This window comes from Apostichopus japonicus, chromosome 6, assembly GCF_037975245.1.
Source record: "Apostichopus japonicus isolate 1M-3 chromosome 6, ASM3797524v1, whole genome shotgun sequence".
Classification (NCBI taxonomy): Eukaryota; Metazoa; Echinodermata; class Holothuroidea; order Aspidochirotida; family Stichopodidae; genus Apostichopus; species Apostichopus japonicus.
Window position 1 is genome coordinate 17,068,864 of NC_092566.1, and position 20,897 is coordinate 17,089,760.

At 35.3% G+C, this 20,897-nt stretch overlaps 1 protein-coding gene across 1 annotated transcript in view; it reads right to left on the reverse strand.

Annotated features, from left to right (window-relative positions):
• Positions 1 to 5,530: 5,530 nt before the first annotated feature.
• LOC139969152 (adhesion G-protein coupled receptor G4-like) overlaps positions 5,531 to 20,897 on the reverse strand; it is an 89,904-nt gene continuing 74,537 nt past the window's right edge. Inside the window, exons 13-24 of the mRNA XM_071973985.1 lie at positions 19,308 to 19,382; positions 17,310 to 17,384; positions 13,220 to 13,333; positions 12,557 to 12,669; positions 10,976 to 11,122; positions 10,115 to 10,421; positions 9,376 to 9,584; positions 8,135 to 8,287; positions 7,781 to 7,893; positions 7,256 to 7,518; positions 6,114 to 6,174; positions 5,531 to 5,754 (exon numbers count right to left, since the gene is read on the reverse strand). Coding sequence (XP_071830086.1) covers positions 5,676 to 5,754; positions 6,114 to 6,174; positions 7,256 to 7,518; positions 7,781 to 7,893; positions 8,135 to 8,287; positions 9,376 to 9,584; positions 10,115 to 10,421; positions 10,976 to 11,122; positions 12,557 to 12,669; positions 13,220 to 13,333; positions 17,310 to 17,384; positions 19,308 to 19,382 — 1,709 coding nt within the window. The 3' untranslated portion in view covers positions 5,531 to 5,675. The remainder of the gene's footprint in view (positions 5,755 to 6,113; positions 6,175 to 7,255; positions 7,519 to 7,780; positions 7,894 to 8,134; positions 8,288 to 9,375; positions 9,585 to 10,114; positions 10,422 to 10,975; positions 11,123 to 12,556; positions 12,670 to 13,219; positions 13,334 to 17,309; positions 17,385 to 19,307; positions 19,383 to 20,897) is intronic.

Genomic DNA, 20,897 nt, shown 5'->3' on the forward strand with positions numbered 1-20,897 from the left:
GACTCCTTGTCCAGTCGCGCAGTTCTTTTTCTTACATGGGAACTTGCAACAACTTTGCAGTTACTACTGTGCCACCTGTAACACATGTGACCGTGTTACGAACACAGCGCAGTAGTTACTGATGCACGGTTGTGGAACATGAACAATAGTTACTATACTAGCTATGAGTAACGGGTGTATAAGTCCATATCTGACGTGCTGTGGTCTGAATGATTGAAATGTCGCCTAACTGAAGAACCAGTCTGAATATTGTTACATGTGAAGCTGTGGGCATATAAATGTATCTTTGGGTCACCTACATATAAGCACACCACAGGTTTACTACTGACTATGGCTTATTTTGATAATCGCTTCTCGGCCTCTTTGGCTAAGGTCATGAGTAGTTTGCTCCGTGACCTATGAAGAAGGATCATGTGTAATGTCTGTTACTTTTCTAAGGGACTCGTAGTACACATCTGGCATTTATCACACAGTCACAGTGTCGACTCAAGGGGGCTGGGGTTGAGAGTCAACCAGTAGTTTTAGTTGTTTGGTCCTCGTGCTCAGGTTCTTTTTTATTCCTTTTTGCGACTAATGATCAAGAATAAAAAGGGCAGGTAAATTACGTTTGATGTGGTGAAGTAATTGGCCTTTGTTTTGTGTGTGTGCTTTGCTACTTAAAAAGAACAGAATAATATTATTGCAATGACTCGCCAAATCTTACAATCGTCTGCGAGAAAGGGTTTGACGTAATGTGAACGTCATTTGTGTAATCTATTTTACTGTTTTTTTTTTAATTAAGATAACAGATTACACAATTAAAACGAAGACACGTTCTTCAGCTCGAAATAATGATTGGTGCAAATAAAACTAAATTCTGACAAAATCTCTGCTTTGAATCAAATGCAAACTGAATGCTACTATTTTTTTTACTTTTAATCATTACTATCAATAGGTCGATCAAATCAATAGTAATAACATAGTCAATATCTAACTCCCAAAGCAATAATCATAAGTATTTATGACATACAATAGGCCGAAACAGAAGCCACTTCATAACTATGATTAAACATATTCATACTGAATAAGCATTTACTTCGTCAAGTAGCCAGATCTTCTTTTTGCATTAATGGATTATCTACTGAATGACTTATTTACATAACAAAGAGAAATATTTACAGTTCTCCATGAGACTTCCTCATAAACAATACTATCAATAGGCCGATCAAATCAATAGTAATTACATAATCAATATCTAACTCCCAAAGCAAAAATCATAAGTATTTATGACATAAAACATGCAGAAACGGAAGGCACTCCATTACTTTGATTTAACATATTCATACTAAATAAGCATTGACTTCGTCAAGTAGCCAGATCTTCGTTTTGCATTAAAGGAATATCTACTGAATAACTTATTTACATAACAAAGAGAAATATTAACAGTTCTTCATGAGACTTTCACATAAACGAAACTATCAATAGGCCGATCAAATCAATGGTAATTACATAATCAATATCTAACCTCCAAAGAAAAATCATAACTATTTATGACATACAATATGCCGAAACAGAAGCCACTTCATATCTATGATTAAATAAATTCATACTTAATAAGCATTGACTTCGTAAAGTAGCCATATCTTCGTTTTGCATTAAGAGAATAACTCTACTGAATGACTTATTTACATGACAAAGAGAAATATTTACAGTTCTCCATGAGAATTCCTCATAAACAATACTATCAATAGGCCGATCAAATCAATAGTAATTACATAGTCAGTATCTAACTCCCAAAGCAAAAATCATAAGTATTTATGACATAAAACATGCAGAAACGGAGGGCACTCCATTACTTTGATTAAACATATTCATACTAAATAAGCATTGACTTCGTCAAATAGCCAGATCTTCGTTTTGCATTAAAGGATTATCTACTGAATAACTGATTTACATAACAAAGAGAAATATTAACAGTTCTTCATGAGACTTTCACATAAACAAAACTATCAATAGGCCAATCAAATCAATGGTAAGTACATAATCAATATCTAACTTCCAAAGCAAAATCATAAGTATTTATGACATACAATATGCCGAAACAGAAGCCACTTCATAACTATGATTAAACAAATTCATACTTAATAAGCATTGAGTTCGTAAAGTAGCCATATCTTCGTTTTGCATTAAGAGAATAACTCTACTGAATGACTTATTTACATAACAAAGAGACTTTTTGCAGTTCTTCATGAGACTTCCGCATAAACAATACTATCAATAGGCCGATCGAATCAATAGTAATAACATAGGCAATATCTAACTTCCAAAGAAAAATCATAAGTATTTATGACATACAATATGCCGAAACAGAAGCCACTTCATAACTATGATTAAACATATTCATACTTAATAAGCATTGACTTCGTAAAGTAGCCATATCTTCGTTTTGCATTAAGAGAATAACTCTACTGAATGACTTATTTACATAACAAAGAGACATTTTTTGCAGTTCTTCATGAGACTTCCGCATAAACAATACTATCAATAGGCCGATCAAATCAATAGTAATAACATAGGCAATATCTAACTTCCAAAGAAAAATCATAAGTATTTATGACATACAATATGCCGAAACAGAAGCCACTTCATAACTATGATTAAACATATTCATACTGAATAAGTATTTACTTCGTCAAGTAGCCAGATCTTCTTTTTACATTACAGGATTATCTACTGAATAACTTATTTACATAACAAAGAGAAATGTTTACAGTTCTCCATGAGACTTCTCCATAAACAATACTATCAATAGGCCGATCAAATCAATAGTAATTACATAATCAATATCTAACTTCCAAAGCAAAAATCATAAGTATTTATGACATAAAACATGCAGAAACGGAAGGCACTCCATTACTTTGATTTAACATATTCATACTAAATAAGCATTGACTTCGTCAAATAGCCAGATCTTCGTTTTGCATTAAAGGAATATCTACTGAATAACTTATTTACATAACAAAGAGAAATATTAACAGTTCTTCATGAGACTTTCACATAAACAAAACTATCAATAGGTCGATCAAATCAATGGTAATTACATAATCAATATCTAACTTCCAAAGCAAGAATCATAAGTATTTATGACATACAATATGCCGAAACAGAAGCCACTTCATAACTATGATTAAACAAATTCATACTTAATAAGCATTGACTTCGTCAAGTAGCCATATCTTCGTTTTGCATTAAGAGAATAACTCTACTGAATGACTTATTTACATAATAAAGAGACATTTTTGCAGTTCTTCATGAGACTTCCGCATAAACAATACTATCAATAGGCCGATCAAATCAATAGTAATAACATAGTCAATATCTAACTTCCAAAGAAAAATCATAAGTATTTATGACATACAATATGCCGAAACAGAAGCCACTTCATAACTATGATTAAACATATTCATACTGAATAAGTATTTACTTCGTCAAGTAGCCAGATCTTCTTTTTACATTACAAGATTATCTACTGAATAACTTATTTACATAACAAAGAGAAATGTTTACAGTTCTCCATGAGACTTCCTCATAAACAATACTATCAATAGGCCGATCAAATCAAAAGTAATTACATAATCAATATCTAACTACCAAAGCAAAAATCATAAGTATTTATGACATAAAACATGCAGAAACGGAAGGCACTCCATTACTTTGATTTAACATATTCATACTAAATAAGCATTGACTTCGTCAAATAGCCAGATCTTCGTTTTGCATTAAAGGATTATCTACTGAATAACTTATTTACATAACAAAGAGAAATATTAACAGTTCTTCATGAGACTTTCACATTAACAAAACTATCAATAGGTCGATCAAATCAATGGTAATTACATAATCAATATCTAACTTCCAAAGCAAAAATCATAAGTATTTATGACATACAATATGCCGAAACAGAAGCCACTTCATAACTATGATTAAACATATTCATACTAAATAAGCATTGACTTCGTCAAGTAGCCAGATCTTCGTTTTGCATTAAAGGATTATCTGCTTAATAACTTATTTACATAACAAAGAGAAATATTAACAGTTCTTCATGAGACTTTCACATAAACAATACTATCAAAGCCGATCAAATCAATGGTAATAACATAATCAATATCTAACTTCCAAAGCAAAAATCATAAGTATTTATGACATACAACATGCAGAAACAGAATACTCTCCATAACTATGATTAAACATATTCATACCAAATATGCATTGACTTCGTCAAGTAGCCAGATCTTCGTTTTGCATTAAGAGAATAACTCTATCGAATGACTTATTTACATAACAAAGAGAAATTTTTGCAGTTCTTCATGAGACTTCCTCATAAACAGTACTGTCAATGGGACGATCAAGTCAATAGTAATTACATAAGTATTTATGACATACAACATGGAAAAACAACAATCCGTAACTATGATTAAACATATTCATAATAAATAAGCATTAAAGTTGTCAAGGAGCGAGATACTCGCTGTGCATCTAACAGAAGTTCTTCCTTTCTTGTGCAACAGTTAGCAATGCTGATAACATCAAAAAAAATAAGCACGTTGTGTTTAGACCTAATTATAGACCTACGTTTTACTCTAAATATTCTCAGAATGAGCTTTTGGACGTCTACCTTTAAGGTCTCGTTTTCAACGAACTTAGGGCTACATCTCCTTCTTCATGAAATTCTTGATCCACGTCTGTCCCTTTTCATTAATGTCCATGTCCCTACATTAATCAGTAGGTGAATATAGAATTTGGCCCCCACCTTGGAAATCATATGCACGCCACTGACTGCATGGGAATGAATTTTCCTATAAAAGAACGCACTTCGTCTCAAAAGAACTTTACGGCTACTAATGAGTTCATCTAACTGTTCAAAAAACCGTGGCGCAATACGGATGACTGTCTCTACCGTTCATTTTGGGAAACTAAAGGAGTCATTATCTGTTTTCCTTGTTTGTTTTAAATTGTGTAACGTTCCAGTACTTCTTTAACGTGAAATAATCCTTTCCTAGATTAGCGGTCTAGTTTAGGCCCGCGACCCGGGATCTTCCATGAGACAAAACTACTACCACCACCAACCAGACCCCAACCATCAAACTCGGCAACTTGTGAGAAAGTTTAGATTAATTTCCCGATATTTGCAATTATAATCTTTCAAGCAACCATACTTTGCGAATCGTCGTTTTAGTGTTGCATATGCATGACTTTGTCAAGTTTTGGTGGACAGGACCTGTCAAGAAAACGACATTTCATACGTAGGTGGAATACTGTTCGAGTACCAGTGTATAACAAATCCTATTTTTCATGTCATTCGTTTACATTGTCTAAGTATATTCTAGACTTTATTTCTTCCATCTATCCTATTTAGTGGCAGAGATGACGAGTTAGTCTCATTGCTTGTTACGCCCGATTGCAAACAATTTGTCATTATGCACTTTGAAAAGATTTGTCTTACTTCTGGGTTCTTCAGACAAATGAAAATGAAGAGAACAAATCCTTGAAGAGAAGTAAGTAAGCAAAAAAGTATTTCAAAGAGTTGCATTTGGAAGTTCGGTAAAATGGAAAGGAAACCGAAAATCCAAGAGAGCCCGAGAAGTATCCAGAACAGGGCGAACTGTTGTATTCGAAGCAGTATCTCTCTTCTCTTATGAAGTTGAGCATTCGTTGACAGAATTGGCCGAAAGACCACATTTCGAATGACCATGATGAATATTACGACGTTGGCTGTGACCAAAAGAAAAAGCCACAAAAGGAATCCAAGGTAGAGGAAATATTCATTCGGCAAAAAGCAACTGTATCTGAAAAATAAATGAGAAGTAGTTATCGACCGTAGGGTTGATGATTACGAGGTAGTCCGGTACGTGCGTTATATAGCTTTAAATTAGATGATTAACTAGCTGCCATAAGGCTTTCAAAAGACAGTCGTAGGGTCTGGGTCTCGTCAATGTGACCCTGTTCCTTCACAGGTCTCACAAATGAAAGACACTATCGACTGTGATGACAGACAACAAACAGCATCATTCTTCGCACACTTCGTTTAATACGATTTAACTTAATCTTCTTGCATACAGTTGAAAACTTACCTGTAGTATGCACATGGTTTGTTGAGAAAGAATACGGTAAGCACAGGCGCCAAGGGGAGACCTGTTGAATTATATAAAACAAAATCTGAATGGTAGAACCGGAAGGATACTGGATAATGTTACCAGTTATTAGGGTAGAGTAGATCGGAGTGTATATGTATATGAGACAGGTGAGTTGGCAGTGACTTAAATAAAACAAAATATAGTAGTGCTCTTTTGCATGAATAACTTCAAGGGTAGAACAAGTTTTCAAAAATATCAAACTGCTTACTAATGTACAACGATATCTCAGCTTGACAGTTTTGCCAGTTTGGCAGTATAGATTTTCCTCCTAGTTGTATGAGGTGTACACGTTCTAAGCTAGGTCAAAATCTCTTCGGGTTCTTTCAGTATTGTTAATTTCATTTATGACAAACTAATTAACTTTACCTTGTACGAAGACTGATTTTTTCCTAACAATATTTTACATGTTTTACTTTTTGTAAAGTTCAATAAAGGAAAACACTACTTAATTGAGACCATCATCAAGCCTACGTAATGAAAATTCAGAGTCAAATATCCACTAGTATAATTTATACTGTGTAATTTATAGGTGTGATCTTACTCTAGAATATAATGTTCTCTGGATTGTTATACACTATTATACAACACCTAATTGTATTCTGGTCATTTGATTGGTCAATTGCTCGTTGATTGCATTCAAAATCTATTTCACTCTATGAAATAGAACCATGGGTTATACTTTTTTGGTAGCACTTTTTTCAATGGTAAGAGAGCAGAGAAACCTGTCTCTTCAAAACAATCTGTTGCATGAGTGCATTTAACCCATCTTAATTTAATATGTTGCATAAAACAAATAATGAATGGTTTCCATTCGTGCAATAGTGCAAATATTTCATTCGTTAAAACATGTAACTTGTTCGATTCAACTCGGCTGCGCCTCGTTGAATGGAACAAATTACATCTTTCAAAACTCATGAAATATTTGCACTATTGCACTCATAACCAGTCATTATTTGTATATCATAGCACGACCTTCTAATTGAACACTCAAGGTAAGTTTCTACACACAGATAGGAACAAGAGGGGTTATTTTACAAATGTACACCACTGGCAATAGGTAACAAGAAGATATAACATACCGTAAGCAAGTGCAAGGGAAATGGGAAGGAAATGCGGGATGTTACTTCGTTCATATTTCACAAACAGGAAATACATATTGACTGCTTCTACCGTCATCCAGCTTACTGCCACTAAGCAGAAATATTGTATGGCGGATGATATCCATTTGCAGTGATTGGGGTCTTGAGTTGCCCAATCTAGAGCTAGAAATGTCACGTAGAAGGCTATCAAGCTGATACAGAGGTTGAGGTGGATCTGTGCTGATTGCTTCACTCGCAATGCCCTAATATATTTGTAAAAGAAAAAAGTGTTGAAAATCCTTTAGCTGGATCGAAATTTCATATAATGCGTGTTTTATGTAACGTTTTTATGGCATTGCTTCAATGGTAATTTATACAAATAACAACTATTAAATTTGTGTGCAAACTTATTATTGTCAGAAAAGTTGAATGACTGAAGAAATAGAGTAATAATATGGTGTCATATGAACATAATAAGTTTGTGATCGATATATCAGAAGGTGTTTATTTTAATCCTTAACTTACTTAACTAGCACAAATGATAATGTGCAAATAGTGAGACCGAGTATAGACAAAGAAGATCCAATCCATGTGACAAGTTTCATGACATGATCTAAGCCTGGAGAAAGTTGTACGCCCTGTAAAAGAAACGCGTGGAATATGAGTGACATTCGTGACATGACTATGACTATAGCTTTGTTTCCTAATTTTGCTTTGACTACTTTATTACTCTTGTAACCATACAGATATATATATATATATATATATATATACATATATATATATATATATATATATATATATATATATATATATATATATATATATATATATATATATACGTTTACATGATATCGTTTTCTTGAACAATGAACTGACCATTAAAACAGTAAAGCTTGATAGGTGATCACATTTGCATACGGTTAAATTCCCTTCTGTTGACGTTGAACATCCGTCAGTTGACCATATGCCGTTGTTGGTGCCATTGGGAACATAATATACGCACAAAGGTTGATCGCAAACCTTGTCTGTCTGGGAAGGACAAATAATAGAACAGATTTGTTGTTTGTTTTTTATTCCAATAAAAGGGCTTTTGGTGTGTACTATATGTGTATTAAGTTATTTTTAGTTCATGGTAATTCTTAACATTTACAGACTAGGATAGCTGCAAACATTGTAAGTGTACATGCATTGTAAGTGTACATGCATTGAAAATAACGACCAGTAAGGACAATACCTAAACAGATATACCGCATACCACGAATATTAGTCGCTAGCTCTTCAAGCAAGTAACAAGGCCAAGGTACATAGGGACAGTGCCTCATCCCAATTGGAGCTACTATCATGTGTACCAGCTACAGAACACCAATACTGTGCCGATTCTGGAAATATCGGTGCACCTCTTTACATTATTGGTGCCACTCCAACTAACATTTCGTGGCTATAGACACGTGGCTCATGAAACCCACGTGAATATGTGATGTCATATGTGTAGTTGCCCATAGAAAAGGTAATGAAATGTGCACTTAACTGTTCATTTACTTAACTTACACGTAATAAAGTAATTGGTCAACTTTATTTCCAATACTCGCAGACAATCTCCATTATGACATGCCTATTTGTAACGTTATGCTTGTGCTAGTAGTGTTAAGAACATGATATCAGAATAAAATAAAACTGTTAGCACACTGCTTATCCACTAGAGAGCCTGTGTAATAGAATGTGTATAAGTAAGTTGGCCTGACGTTTCGATCCTAGCAGGATCTTCTTCGGAGGCTAATTGACAAGTAAAGTAACAGAAGGGACAAAAACAAGCACCTAAAACAGACAGGTTAATGAGCACGGTGAACACAATGAGATAGATGAAAGGGGATTATAAGTAGACAATGGATGGTGAGAAGAAAGCAACAGGGAAAGAGGAGAGGTAGGAGATAAACAGTCGAGGGGCAAAGAGAGGATTAAAGGAACAGGGTATGGAATAAACTGGAGTGGGACAAAGGCAGAAAGGTGTGGAGAAAAAAGGAGGGGAGGAGAGCTGTGGGGGGCCCGATATCAATGTCATCAAGATGCAAGATGGTACGCAACTTTAACCAAGATAACAGTTTAACCTAAGTAAGTACCTCGGGAAGGAAGAACCGTAATATAACAGGCGGCTTTAGGTTTTCCATTGGTCCTCCATCAAAATTAACTGAAATGACTTCACTAGAGATGATGTGGCTGGACATCTTGGCAATTTCTTCCATCAAATTCATGCCTGTATCTGTCCCGAAAAGGCTTGCATTTTTATATATTACAAAGCTTATCGGAATTGCTGTGTTATTCGTCTTATCTGTGGAAGGAAGAAGAAAAGGAACTCAAATTGCTAAAGCTACTGTCTAAATCAACCGACTATAATATTTGTCATGTTACTTGATGAAACAAACTGTGAAGTCTGGAAAAGTCTGGAAAGTGTGTCGTATACAATAATTAATTTTATAAAACATGGATGTTGGCAATTATATTTAAATGTATTGATGTTTTGCCACGCATGTTAAGGGTGATTAATTCATCCCAGCCAAATTATGGAGAACGCCCGATTTCAATGTCAACATCAATTTAGCCTTGTAGGAACATTGTCAAAAAATTAACATATTTTCGATGTAAATATCTTGAAAACCATAATTGTACTACAAACACGACTAGCGCTCCTTTCTATATTTCTTTTTTTCCTGCCCAAAAGTCATCATTTTAAACTTATTATACTTTTAATGCACTTTACCACACCATTCCTGTGGTCTATGTGTAATTATGCAGATATTAAAATTAAAAAAAAGCATCACAATATGAAAATGGACTCATCACAACTTGAGTAATTGTTACCTTTCTTAGCCTCTTCGATAACCTCTGGTGGAAGGTAAATTGACGTTTCAGTGTCATCAAGCCGCTTCTCATCTTTACCGTTATAGGTGTCAGTATCATTGGAATGCGTCTTCACCAGTGTTAACCCCGTCGTTATGTTTGGATTAAATATAAGTGCTTTCACTACTACATTGTCTTCGATTTCCGAAAAGTTTGTCCCATTTTTCTGAACGTGTGATATTTGCAGTTCCAACGAGGCAATAATTCTTCCAGATGGCTGCTGAAAGTTCATAAGTTTGCTGGCAGTTGCCACAACAGAACTTGTAACCTATTAAAGCCAAATATGGATCAATTACCACTTTATCTTAGCAAAACAATCTTTGATACGGTTTCATAAATAACAACGTATGTGCAGTAAACACGTATAAAGTTATTAAGAGTTAAGAAGTTTAAAATGTTATAATTTTTTACTTAATTTAGTTGTGGTTAAATGTAAAGTAAGCTATTAGTATAAAAACATTTTGAAGAACTACAATGCACACTATTCCCAAAGTACGTGTCTTAAATATTATTTTTCATCCCTGTCGATGAGAATTATGAGAATTAGTTGAGACTAGTGGAACACTAGAAGTTGTTACTATAACGTGTGTCACGCGTTGAGCGATCATCAAACAACAGAGAGTTGTCTTGTGAACGTTCACCGTGTGAAACCCAAAGTAACAACTACATTTGATCCACTAGTCTTACCTAACTCTCATCTTTACTTCGCTCTGTCCATCGTAATAAAGCACTTTGCGCACACAAGATAGACACCAATATGAATATATATATATATATAGATATATTGACCGTGCATTTCAATTGAGAAAAAGCTTAACTAACGTCTGGTGAAGAACTATTTTCATTAGTGATGGCTTCATAAGCATCAATCAGAATGTTAATGTCGTCTTTTTGAAGCTTGTCAGCTTGGATTGCTACCTGGGCTATTTCCGCAGCTATTTGTACCTCGTTTTCTTTCGTTATGTCAGTCTAAGTGAAAAAGAGAACAAAAACGACTATTTATGTTTTTCTTTTGTAACGTTTAACTGCAAAAGCTGGAGTTGGTGGTCATAGATACACAGTGCAGTCAACCTGAAAGTACATATGTGGCCAATACTGGTGATCTTTAAATACAATGTGTCCCTTAGAGGATATTTCTAAACATAGTTATTTCTTGGCAAGATGTCACTTCAAATTTTGATTGGTTCTATGTCGTACGTATTCATTAACATCACCATTGCATGAAAAGGAGGTGGGGGAGGGGGTAAATAACCAGTGGCGTTGCTAAACATTTCAATCTTGGGTGCATAGCACTTCATTAGGGGGGGCAAAATGTTATTTGTTAATGCTCTTCTGGGGGGGGGCTAATGAGAGGGGGTATGCACCCCTCTTTGAGAAAGTTTTGATGAAGTAAGAGTCCTCAGATGCAATCTGGTTCTATATTTTGTGCAACTTGAAGTAACTTTATGTTCAATAATTTTCGGGCTTAATCTGTCCGATATTTATGTTTTTAATTGAGACAGATAAGGTTTCACAAATTGTTTCTGGGGGACACTTGGGGGGAGGCACGATTTTATTTTGGTCGGGCACGTGCCACCCATTGGCGACATTACTGTTAATAACACCAATGAAACGTCTGTAAACGGTATCCCATAATAGTGGCTGTCGTTCGAGTTTGAAAATCGCCACTTTAATTAGATCTGAATGGTTGCTTAAATCAGAAAGATTTATAATTGCTATATCATTATTGCCGGCTAAATATTTGTTCAAAAATGGATAGAAATTTTACTATTTTGCTAACGGATACTATTATAGCAATTGGCAGAAGAACGAAGAAAACAGGTTCAAATCAAAATAAATGTTAATCGCTTTACCAATTTGGTGTCTCGATGATGCCTAGTCGAATACATGACCAAATAAGATTGATATGTTACCTGTTGAGTGCTCACATGAACAGAAAATTCCTTTAGTCTAGTAGTATTTGCACAGGGTTTGAAAGTCAAAAGAAGTCCATTTGTAACCCTATTCATGTAATGACCGTGGATGAAAAGTGGCTTATAACACGTCTTTTCGATGAGTCTTAAGGAAATACGAAACAGTGTGGTACTTGCCTCACCCATTCTTGCTCTGGGCCGACAATTTAAATCCCAGGTATCAGACGGGCGAGAGTATACCTCAGCATCCGACCACTTTGTCAAATGCTGACGGAGATTATTGAAAGCACAAAGCCAAGCCCATTTACCGAGGAGGATTTGAACCGGGAACCTAGAACTAATCCGGCTATAAGTATATTGTTTACCACACACTGTCTCATGCTTCTCCGTAACTTATTGATTCAATTAGAGCAAATTGAAAGTACAAAAAGGAAGAAGGGATTACTGTAATACTTCTTTTGTCATAATATTAATATGTCACAATACTTACGTTTGCTAGTCTAGTAACTTCCTCTTTGGCACCCTCTATTGAAAAACATTTGATCAGTTTTGGTGTATCCCACCCTTCTTTCCCACAAAATCGTTCGGCCTTTGGTAAGTCAACTGTGTAAAACGTATATACATACAATAATTCTCTACTTGCACTTTTTCAGATAAACTTAAAAAACATACATCCAAATATATGATAAAAACTTATATTGCTCAGGATAAAGTACATTTGCTTCAGCCTGATTTAAATGTGTGATCGCACTGGTTTGACTTGTCAACAATCATACCACATGTAACCATTGTCTCGTAAGAACTTATGACATGTTTAATTCCTTTAATTCCTTTTAGGGTCAATAAATTCTCACCCATAAATTTAACAGATTGTTACATAATCTTCCCCACATGCTCTCATATATTATATGTGTCAGTTTGTAGTTCTGATATGCTCAAATACGTAGTTACGTCATGTTTATAAAAGGCTTTTTTGCAGGTAACTCTGGGATTACTCATCTTCGTCTGCTAGAATTCATGATATATCGATCTGATTGAATAAGCTTGGTTTATTTCTGGCGAATTAAGGGAACGTACGATCTGACTAATATTAAACTAAAACACTACTTTTATCAAACAAAAATGATAGATGAATAATTAAAAGTGTGCTTACTTTTGTTGTTTTTATCTTCACAGGTCTCGAAAGAATTGATAGTATTTCCTTCGTTCCCTTTTGGAAACGTCAGCGGAACTCCAAGAAGGGAAACATCTTCCTCTGGGCATTTATCTGCTTGTAACAATGATGAAACATATCGGTAGTGAAACGCCAAGAGCGCTTTTAACAGTCAGCCAGCACCGAGCTTTGCCACTCTGCAAGAACACTAATTCTTTTGTCAGCAAGAAAATTTGCTTAATTGAATTGAATCCATAAAAATAGCAATGGGAAAGATTATGTTGACCGGTTATATTTTCGTTTCTAATTTAAGGAAATTGTTACAAATCTCAATAACCAACAGTTTTCAGTAAGCATCTTCGGGTTATTGTTTCTTAAGAGTTTCATTTTATTCAATTTAATTATGATATGTCGTTGGCTCTCTGCTTTTGTGACAACGGTCCACATTTTCATTTATACTGTTAAGCTATTAAGCAAAATGAAACTTTCTCGTGTTCTGTCAAATATCTGCACGTATGTAGTAATATTAGCACCTACACGTCGTCACACAACTGGCTTGAGTGTGTTTATATATAGGTACCCCCATGCTAGCATACCGTCAACCCTCAACCTTAGATTTCTATTCATTTCCTCCAGACTCCCTTACTAAGTGTCTACTTCTGCGACCAACTTCTGTTGCGGTAAACCTTGATACCAAATACGCATAAATATGCATATACATATAAATATATATATATATATATATATATATATAACCCTAACCACAAGTACGCAGACGCAACAGAACAGCAGCAATACACGTAATTGCATCCTTTCCAATTTTTTTCTTCCTTTAAAGTGGTCCTGAATAAACTGACTGTAGTGATTTTTTTGTCATTTGTTTTTTCATGCTTGGATGTTGAAGAGGATGACATTAACTACTGGTAGTTTAAATATATGAAGGATTGAAGAAGATTTCGCAGCGAGGGCTAGCAGATGGGTTGGGGAGCACTATGCCAACCTTTGAGCTCTTCTAACTCAAAATCCAAACTGTCATGGTGACAAACGTTGAATATACCATGGTAGCCAGTTATCATATGGTTGATAGGACATGTCAGTTGAAAACTTATATTAATGTTCCAGCGGCCTTGGTATGTGACCAGTCTATTGTGTAAGTCAATCGAGCAATTAACTGTGGTATACGACACCAGTAAACCGATAAGACGTTTTTGAAAAATGCTGGTTTTCATTTGCGTTATAGATGCAGTACCAGTTACGACTGAAACGTGAGAACATCATTAACGTAAAGTTAACGAGTCCTACCGCAAGAATATGAGTCTGTGTGATGTTGACTGTTGATCCGCTCCTATTAACCCATTTGAAGGTATATGTGGCAAATTCATTTATCTTCTACAGACAAGAAAAATTTACATCTGAACTGTTCTTTTAAGTACACTAGCAGAGTCAACAATTATCAGGTGTCAAGTTTGGATTTTGAAACCAATGACAATTGGACTCGATTGACGTCTCTGTTTTGATAACAATGTCTTTTATACAAGAACATGACAATTATTTAATTCGACATTTAATCCAAACATAGATGACTATTGTTATAAAATACTGCATGGACGTTTATCAAAATATGCTCAACATTGCTTTCCTGGTCGTAAATAATTGAGTCACAAAATATATAAACGACACAGTTGTCACATCTGAATTACATAGTAAACATGACCTACCAAAGGTCGTGATGTCAATGTACAAATTCATTATCCTTATTTTACGCATCCATGCTATACATTAATAGCACTACACATATTTAAACAATATTTTTGGCAATTAAATTTCAAAAAACAAAAGAATCATACCAGTAATTATATTTGCTATAGGAGCATGCAATAGGACTTACAACTGGTCTTTCTGCTGTAATCTTCTTATTGACCACTCTTACTTGCACAACGTTTGAATGTATCAGGAATAAAGTTCAGAATTAAATGTAATCTCATTCCATACCTCTGACTCTAATTATCTCTACTTTTTATTTTGGTCAACCTAATTTATTACATAAACATGCCTCAGAATATGCCATCCCAAGTGTATTCATTTGTGCGGCAACTAGGGCCCCGACGTACTCTTAAATGATAGAAGTCGGCTTGAACCACCCAGGGGCTACACCCCTCTTTATTAAACCTCGGAATCACTTCCGGCGTTACCTTTCATGCATGTACCTATCAGCCTGAGAAATTGAGGTTGCCCCGCCCCCATCCCGCCCCACTTTTGAAAACTATTCACTCCAAAACAGTTAAATTACTCTCCATATTCCAAAGATGACAAACTATCGCATTTTAATTCTTCAACATCGTGTTTCTCTTTCAGTATTCGTATTAACCCCTCTTTTGTTAGTTGAACATCATGCCCAACCGTACCATCAGATAAAATTCCATTTTAAAAGCATTTTGCTCCAATGTTTTGAGGTAACATGATGAAATAAAGTCAGTTTCACAACCTTAATCACATTTAAAAGCAACAAATAGAAAATTATTTTTCTAGCTGCATGTTAAGGAGTAGCTGGTACGTTCGTTCCTTGCGCTTGCTTTTATATAGTAGGGTATGTTAAGTTGGATATTCTGTTTACGAACGAGACGCATAAAACTATAACTCAAAGTAATTTATTTGTTCAAAGATTGGCGTCAATTTATCACCGCAGTTTCTGCAGTGTATACGCAAGTTAATAAACTACACTACCTAGTATGAATTTATATATTAAGGAAAGCTTTGTTATACCAAAGTGAGTTTTAGGTTATTGAACAGATCAAGAGAGTAGTTCTGAAACTTAAAACTGCAAGGGGACCTCTTTAAGGTGTATTTTTTTTTAATTGTTTATGTAACGTTAGCGAAATTTCGAGTCTGATTCAACAACATGTATGCCATAATCAAAAACGTTACAGTGAGATATGCATATGACATTTTTACAATCACTATGGCGGGGTTTCGGGAAATTTAACATTGCGGATATTTATTTTGGCTCCAACCGTGATATGCTTACACACTTGACAACTTAAAAACCGATATCACCTTTGCGGGACAGATAGAGAGACGAAAAGTGTGAAGAATACCAGCAGCCGCTTGAGAAGATGGGGTTCACGCAATGCAGGAGTAAGGGTCGTTATCATACTAAAGAGAGTATGGATCATCTTTGAGATATTATTACAAAGTAAAATATCAAAAGAATGTTTAAGTACAATGTCCTCACAAGCGAGTACGCCGTTGGCGAGAGGGATTTTGGTGTAAAAAGATGTAACAACCATAGAAACTAATAGAACTTCACTTGGGACGCCGGTAGTGAGATTATTGATAACTCGTAAACATGAGTCGTATCCTCCGAAAGGCTAGTGATGTTATGCAATATGGGATTAAGGTAAAAATAAAAAATAAATGTACATCTGAAGTGTTCTGTTAAGTACAGTACCAGAGTCTACAAATATCAGGTGTCAAGTTTGGATTTTGAGAACAATGACAATTGTATCAGGAATACAGTTCAGAATTAAAATGTAATCTTATACCTGACCTCTGACTCTAATTATCTCTACTTTTCATTTTGGTCGACTTAATTTATGACATAAGCATGCCTCAGAATATACCATCCCAAGTATATTCTTTTGGGGGCAACTAGGGACCCGATATCCCCTTAAATGATGGAAGTCGGCTTTAACCGCCCCGGGGCTACACCCCTCTTTATTAAACCTCGGAATCACTTCTGGCGCTACCTTTTCATGCACGTACCTATCAACCTTAGGAATTTAGGTCCCCGCCCCATCCCGCCCACTTTTGAAAATTATTCACTCTAAAACACTTAGATTATTCTCTATGTTCAAACGATTATACAAACTATCGCATTTTATTACTTACAAATCGTGTTTCTCTTTCAACGTTCATATTTACTTTTTGTTTTACTTGCACATCATGCCCAACCGTACCAAAAGATAAAATTCCTATGTAAAGCATTTTGCTCAAATGTTTTGAGGTAACTTTATGTATTTTGGGTGGTCAAAATGCACATGTCCTACTGCCTCTCTTCGTTTGTGACCTGCTTCCCCATTACCTGTCATACCTGCTAAACTGCTCTGCTCCGGTTGGATTGAACTGTTTTCGTCGGTTATCTGATCTGTAATCGGTACAGTTGATCCTGAAATCATGATGAAAAAAGGTAAATTTCACAACCTTAATCACTTTCAAAAGCAACAAAAAGGAAATTATTTTCTGGCAGCTTGTTAAAAAAACTATAACTCAAATTTATTTATTTATTTATTTTAAAATTGGCGTCAAGTAATCACCGCAGTTTCTGCAGTATATACGCAAGTTAACTAACTACACTACATTGTTATGGAAGTTCTCGTAGCCAGCTGATTTTTTTTTAGTATTTTATGATCATTTTTTATTCTTCAAATTTAGCCAAAAATGCAAAAGAGCGAGCCTTTTTGTCCTTCCGATACATCGTGTAACTTGTCAACTTTCCACAGCCGAAACATGAAATGAGCGCAAATAACTGATAAGAAATTATACAAGAAATAACGGTGTGAAACCAATAAAATATATACTAAACAATCAAACACAAGGAACAAAGAAGCTAAATACGTTTAAAGAAACTTGTACAATTATAATGGTTAAATATATAGACACATGCCTCTGTTAAGGTCTACCAAATGTGATTAAGTCTTAAAAATTCTATTGGGCTCGAGCTGTTTACGTTTCTACATATTAAGAATAGCTTTGTTACACCAAAGTGAGTTTTAGGTAATTGAACAGATCAAGAGAGTGGTTCTTGAAATTAAAACTGCAAGGGGACATTTTAAGGTGTATTTTTTTATGTTTATTGAAACGTAAGCGAAATTTCGAGTCTGATTCAACAACATGTATGCCATAATCACAAACGTTGCAGTGAGATATGTATATGACATTTTCACAATCACTATGGTGGCGTTTCGGGAAATTTAACATTGCGGATATTTATGTTGGCTCCAACCGTGATATGCTTACACACTTGACAACTTAACAACCGATATCACCTTTGCGGGACAGATAGAGAAACGAAAAGTGTGAAGAATACCAGCAGCCGCTTGAGAAGATGGGGTTAACGCAATGCAGGAGTAAGGGTCGTTATCATACTAAAGAGAGTATGGATAATCTTTGAGATATTATTACAAAGTAAAATATCAAAGGAATGTTTAAGTACAATGTCCTCACAAGCGAGTACGCCGTTGGCGAGAGGGATTTTGGTGTAAAAAGATGTAACAGCCAAAGAGACCAATAGAACTTCACTTGGGACGCCGGTAGTGAGATTATTGATAACTCTTAGACATGTGTCGTATCCTCCGAAAAGGCTAGTGATGTTATTCAATAGGGGATAAAAGAATAAAAAAATAAGAAAAATATGTACATCTGAACTGTTCTGTTAAGTACAGTAGCAGAGTCTTCAAATATCAGGTCTCAAGTTTGGATTTTGAGACCAATGACAATTGTATCAGGAATAAAGTTCAGAATTAAAATGTAATCTTATTCCTGACCTCTGACTCTAATTATCTCTACTTTTCATTTTGGTCGACTTAGTTTATGACATAAGCATGCCTCAGAATATACCATCCCAAGTGTATTCTTTTTGGAGGCAACTAGGGACCCGATATCCCCTTAAATGATGGAAGTCGGCTTTAACCACCCAGGGCTACTGCCCTCTTTATTAAACCTCGGAATCACTTCTCGCGCTACCTTTTCATGCACGTACCTATCAGCCTGAGAAATTTAGGTCCCTGGCCCCATCCCGCCCCTCTTTTGAAAATTATTCACTCTAAAACACTTAGATTATTCTCTATGTTCAAACGATTATACACACTATCGCATTTTAATTCTTTAACATCGTGTTTCTCTTTCAACATTCACATTTACCCTATTTTTACTTGCACATCATGCCCAACCGTACCATCAGTTAAATTCCATTTAGAAGCATTTGCTCATTTTTTTGTTGTTGAGGTAACCTTATGTTTTTTGGTGGTCAAATTCACATGTCCCACTGCCCACCGGTGTTTGTGACCTGCTTCCCCACTACCTGTCATACCTGCTAAACTGCTATACTCCGGTTGGATTGAACTGTTTTCGTCGGTTATCTGATCGGTTATCGGTACAGTTGATCCTGAAATCATGATGAAACAAAGTAAGTTTCACAACCTTAATCACATTCAAAGCAACAAAAAGGAAATCATTTTCTGGCTACTTGTTACAAAAACTATAACTCAAATTTATTTATTTATTTATTCCAAAATTGGCGTCAATTAATCACCGCAGTTTCTGCAGTAGATACGCAAGTTAATAAACTACACTTAATTCTTATGGAAGTTCTACGTGGCCAGCTGATTTTTTTAAAGTATTTTATGAGCATTTTTTATTCTTCAAATTTAGCCAAAAATGCAAAAGAGCGAGCCTTTTTGTCCTTCCGATACATCGTGTAACTTGTCAACTTTCCACAGCCGAAACATGAAATGAGCACAAGTAAATGAACAACAAAGTATACAAGGAATAACGGTGTGAAACCAATAAACTATAAACTAAACAATCAAACACAAGGAACAAAGAAGCTAAATACGTTTAAAAAAACTTGTACAATTATAATGGTTAAATATATAGACACATGCCTCTGTTAAGGTCTACCAAATGTGAATTAGTCTTAAGAATCCTATTGGGCTCGAACTGTCTACGTTTTTCTACGTATTAAGAAAAGCTTTGTTATACCAAAGTGAGTTTTAGGTAATTGAACAGATCAAGAGAGTGGTTCTGAAAATGAAAACTGCATGGGGACCTCTTTTAGGTGTATTTTTTTATGGTTATTGAAACGTAAGCGAGATTTGTTATCTGATTCAACAACATGTATGCCATAATCACAAACGTTGCAGTGAGATATGTATGTGACATTTTCACAATCACTATAATAATAATAATAATAATACACAGTTCTTATAAAGCGCAAATACACACTTAAGTCTCTATGCGCTGAAGGACAGAAAACTACAAACAAGAGAACAGGTGAGTCTTTAAGAGAGATTTGAAACTGGTTACTGACTGAGCTTCTTTAACTTTGATCGATAAGTCATTCCAGAGGACAGCGGAAGAGAACTGAAACGAGCGAGAGCCGTATGACTTAGTGCATACAGGAGGAATGACCAGTAAAGATTTCGAACTGGATCGGAGGCAACAACGTGGCGTATAGTCCCGGATGAGGTTTTGTAGGTACACTGGAGCAAGTCCATGGATACATTTAAAAGTTAGAAGCAGGATTTTGAAGTTGATGCGTTGTTTCACAGAAAGCCAGTGAAGATCACGAAGGATTGGTGTGATATGTTCAGACCGTTTGGTGCGGGTTATCAACCTTGCCGCCGAATTTTGTATCCGTTGAAGCTTATTCACCTGCTGATCGGGCAAACCGTATAGCAAACTGTTACAGTTGTCAACACGGGATGAAACAAAGGCGTGGACTAGTGTTTCGGCTGTTTGCTGATCCAGGCAGCGGCGAATCTTTCCAATTTTATGAAGAGCAGAAGAAGCAGATCGGCATATGTTATTAATATGTTGATTCATATCCAGATTTTTGTCGAAAATAACTCCTAGATTCCTGGCATTGTTGACTGGCTCGACGTGTGTGGTTCCAATCTTC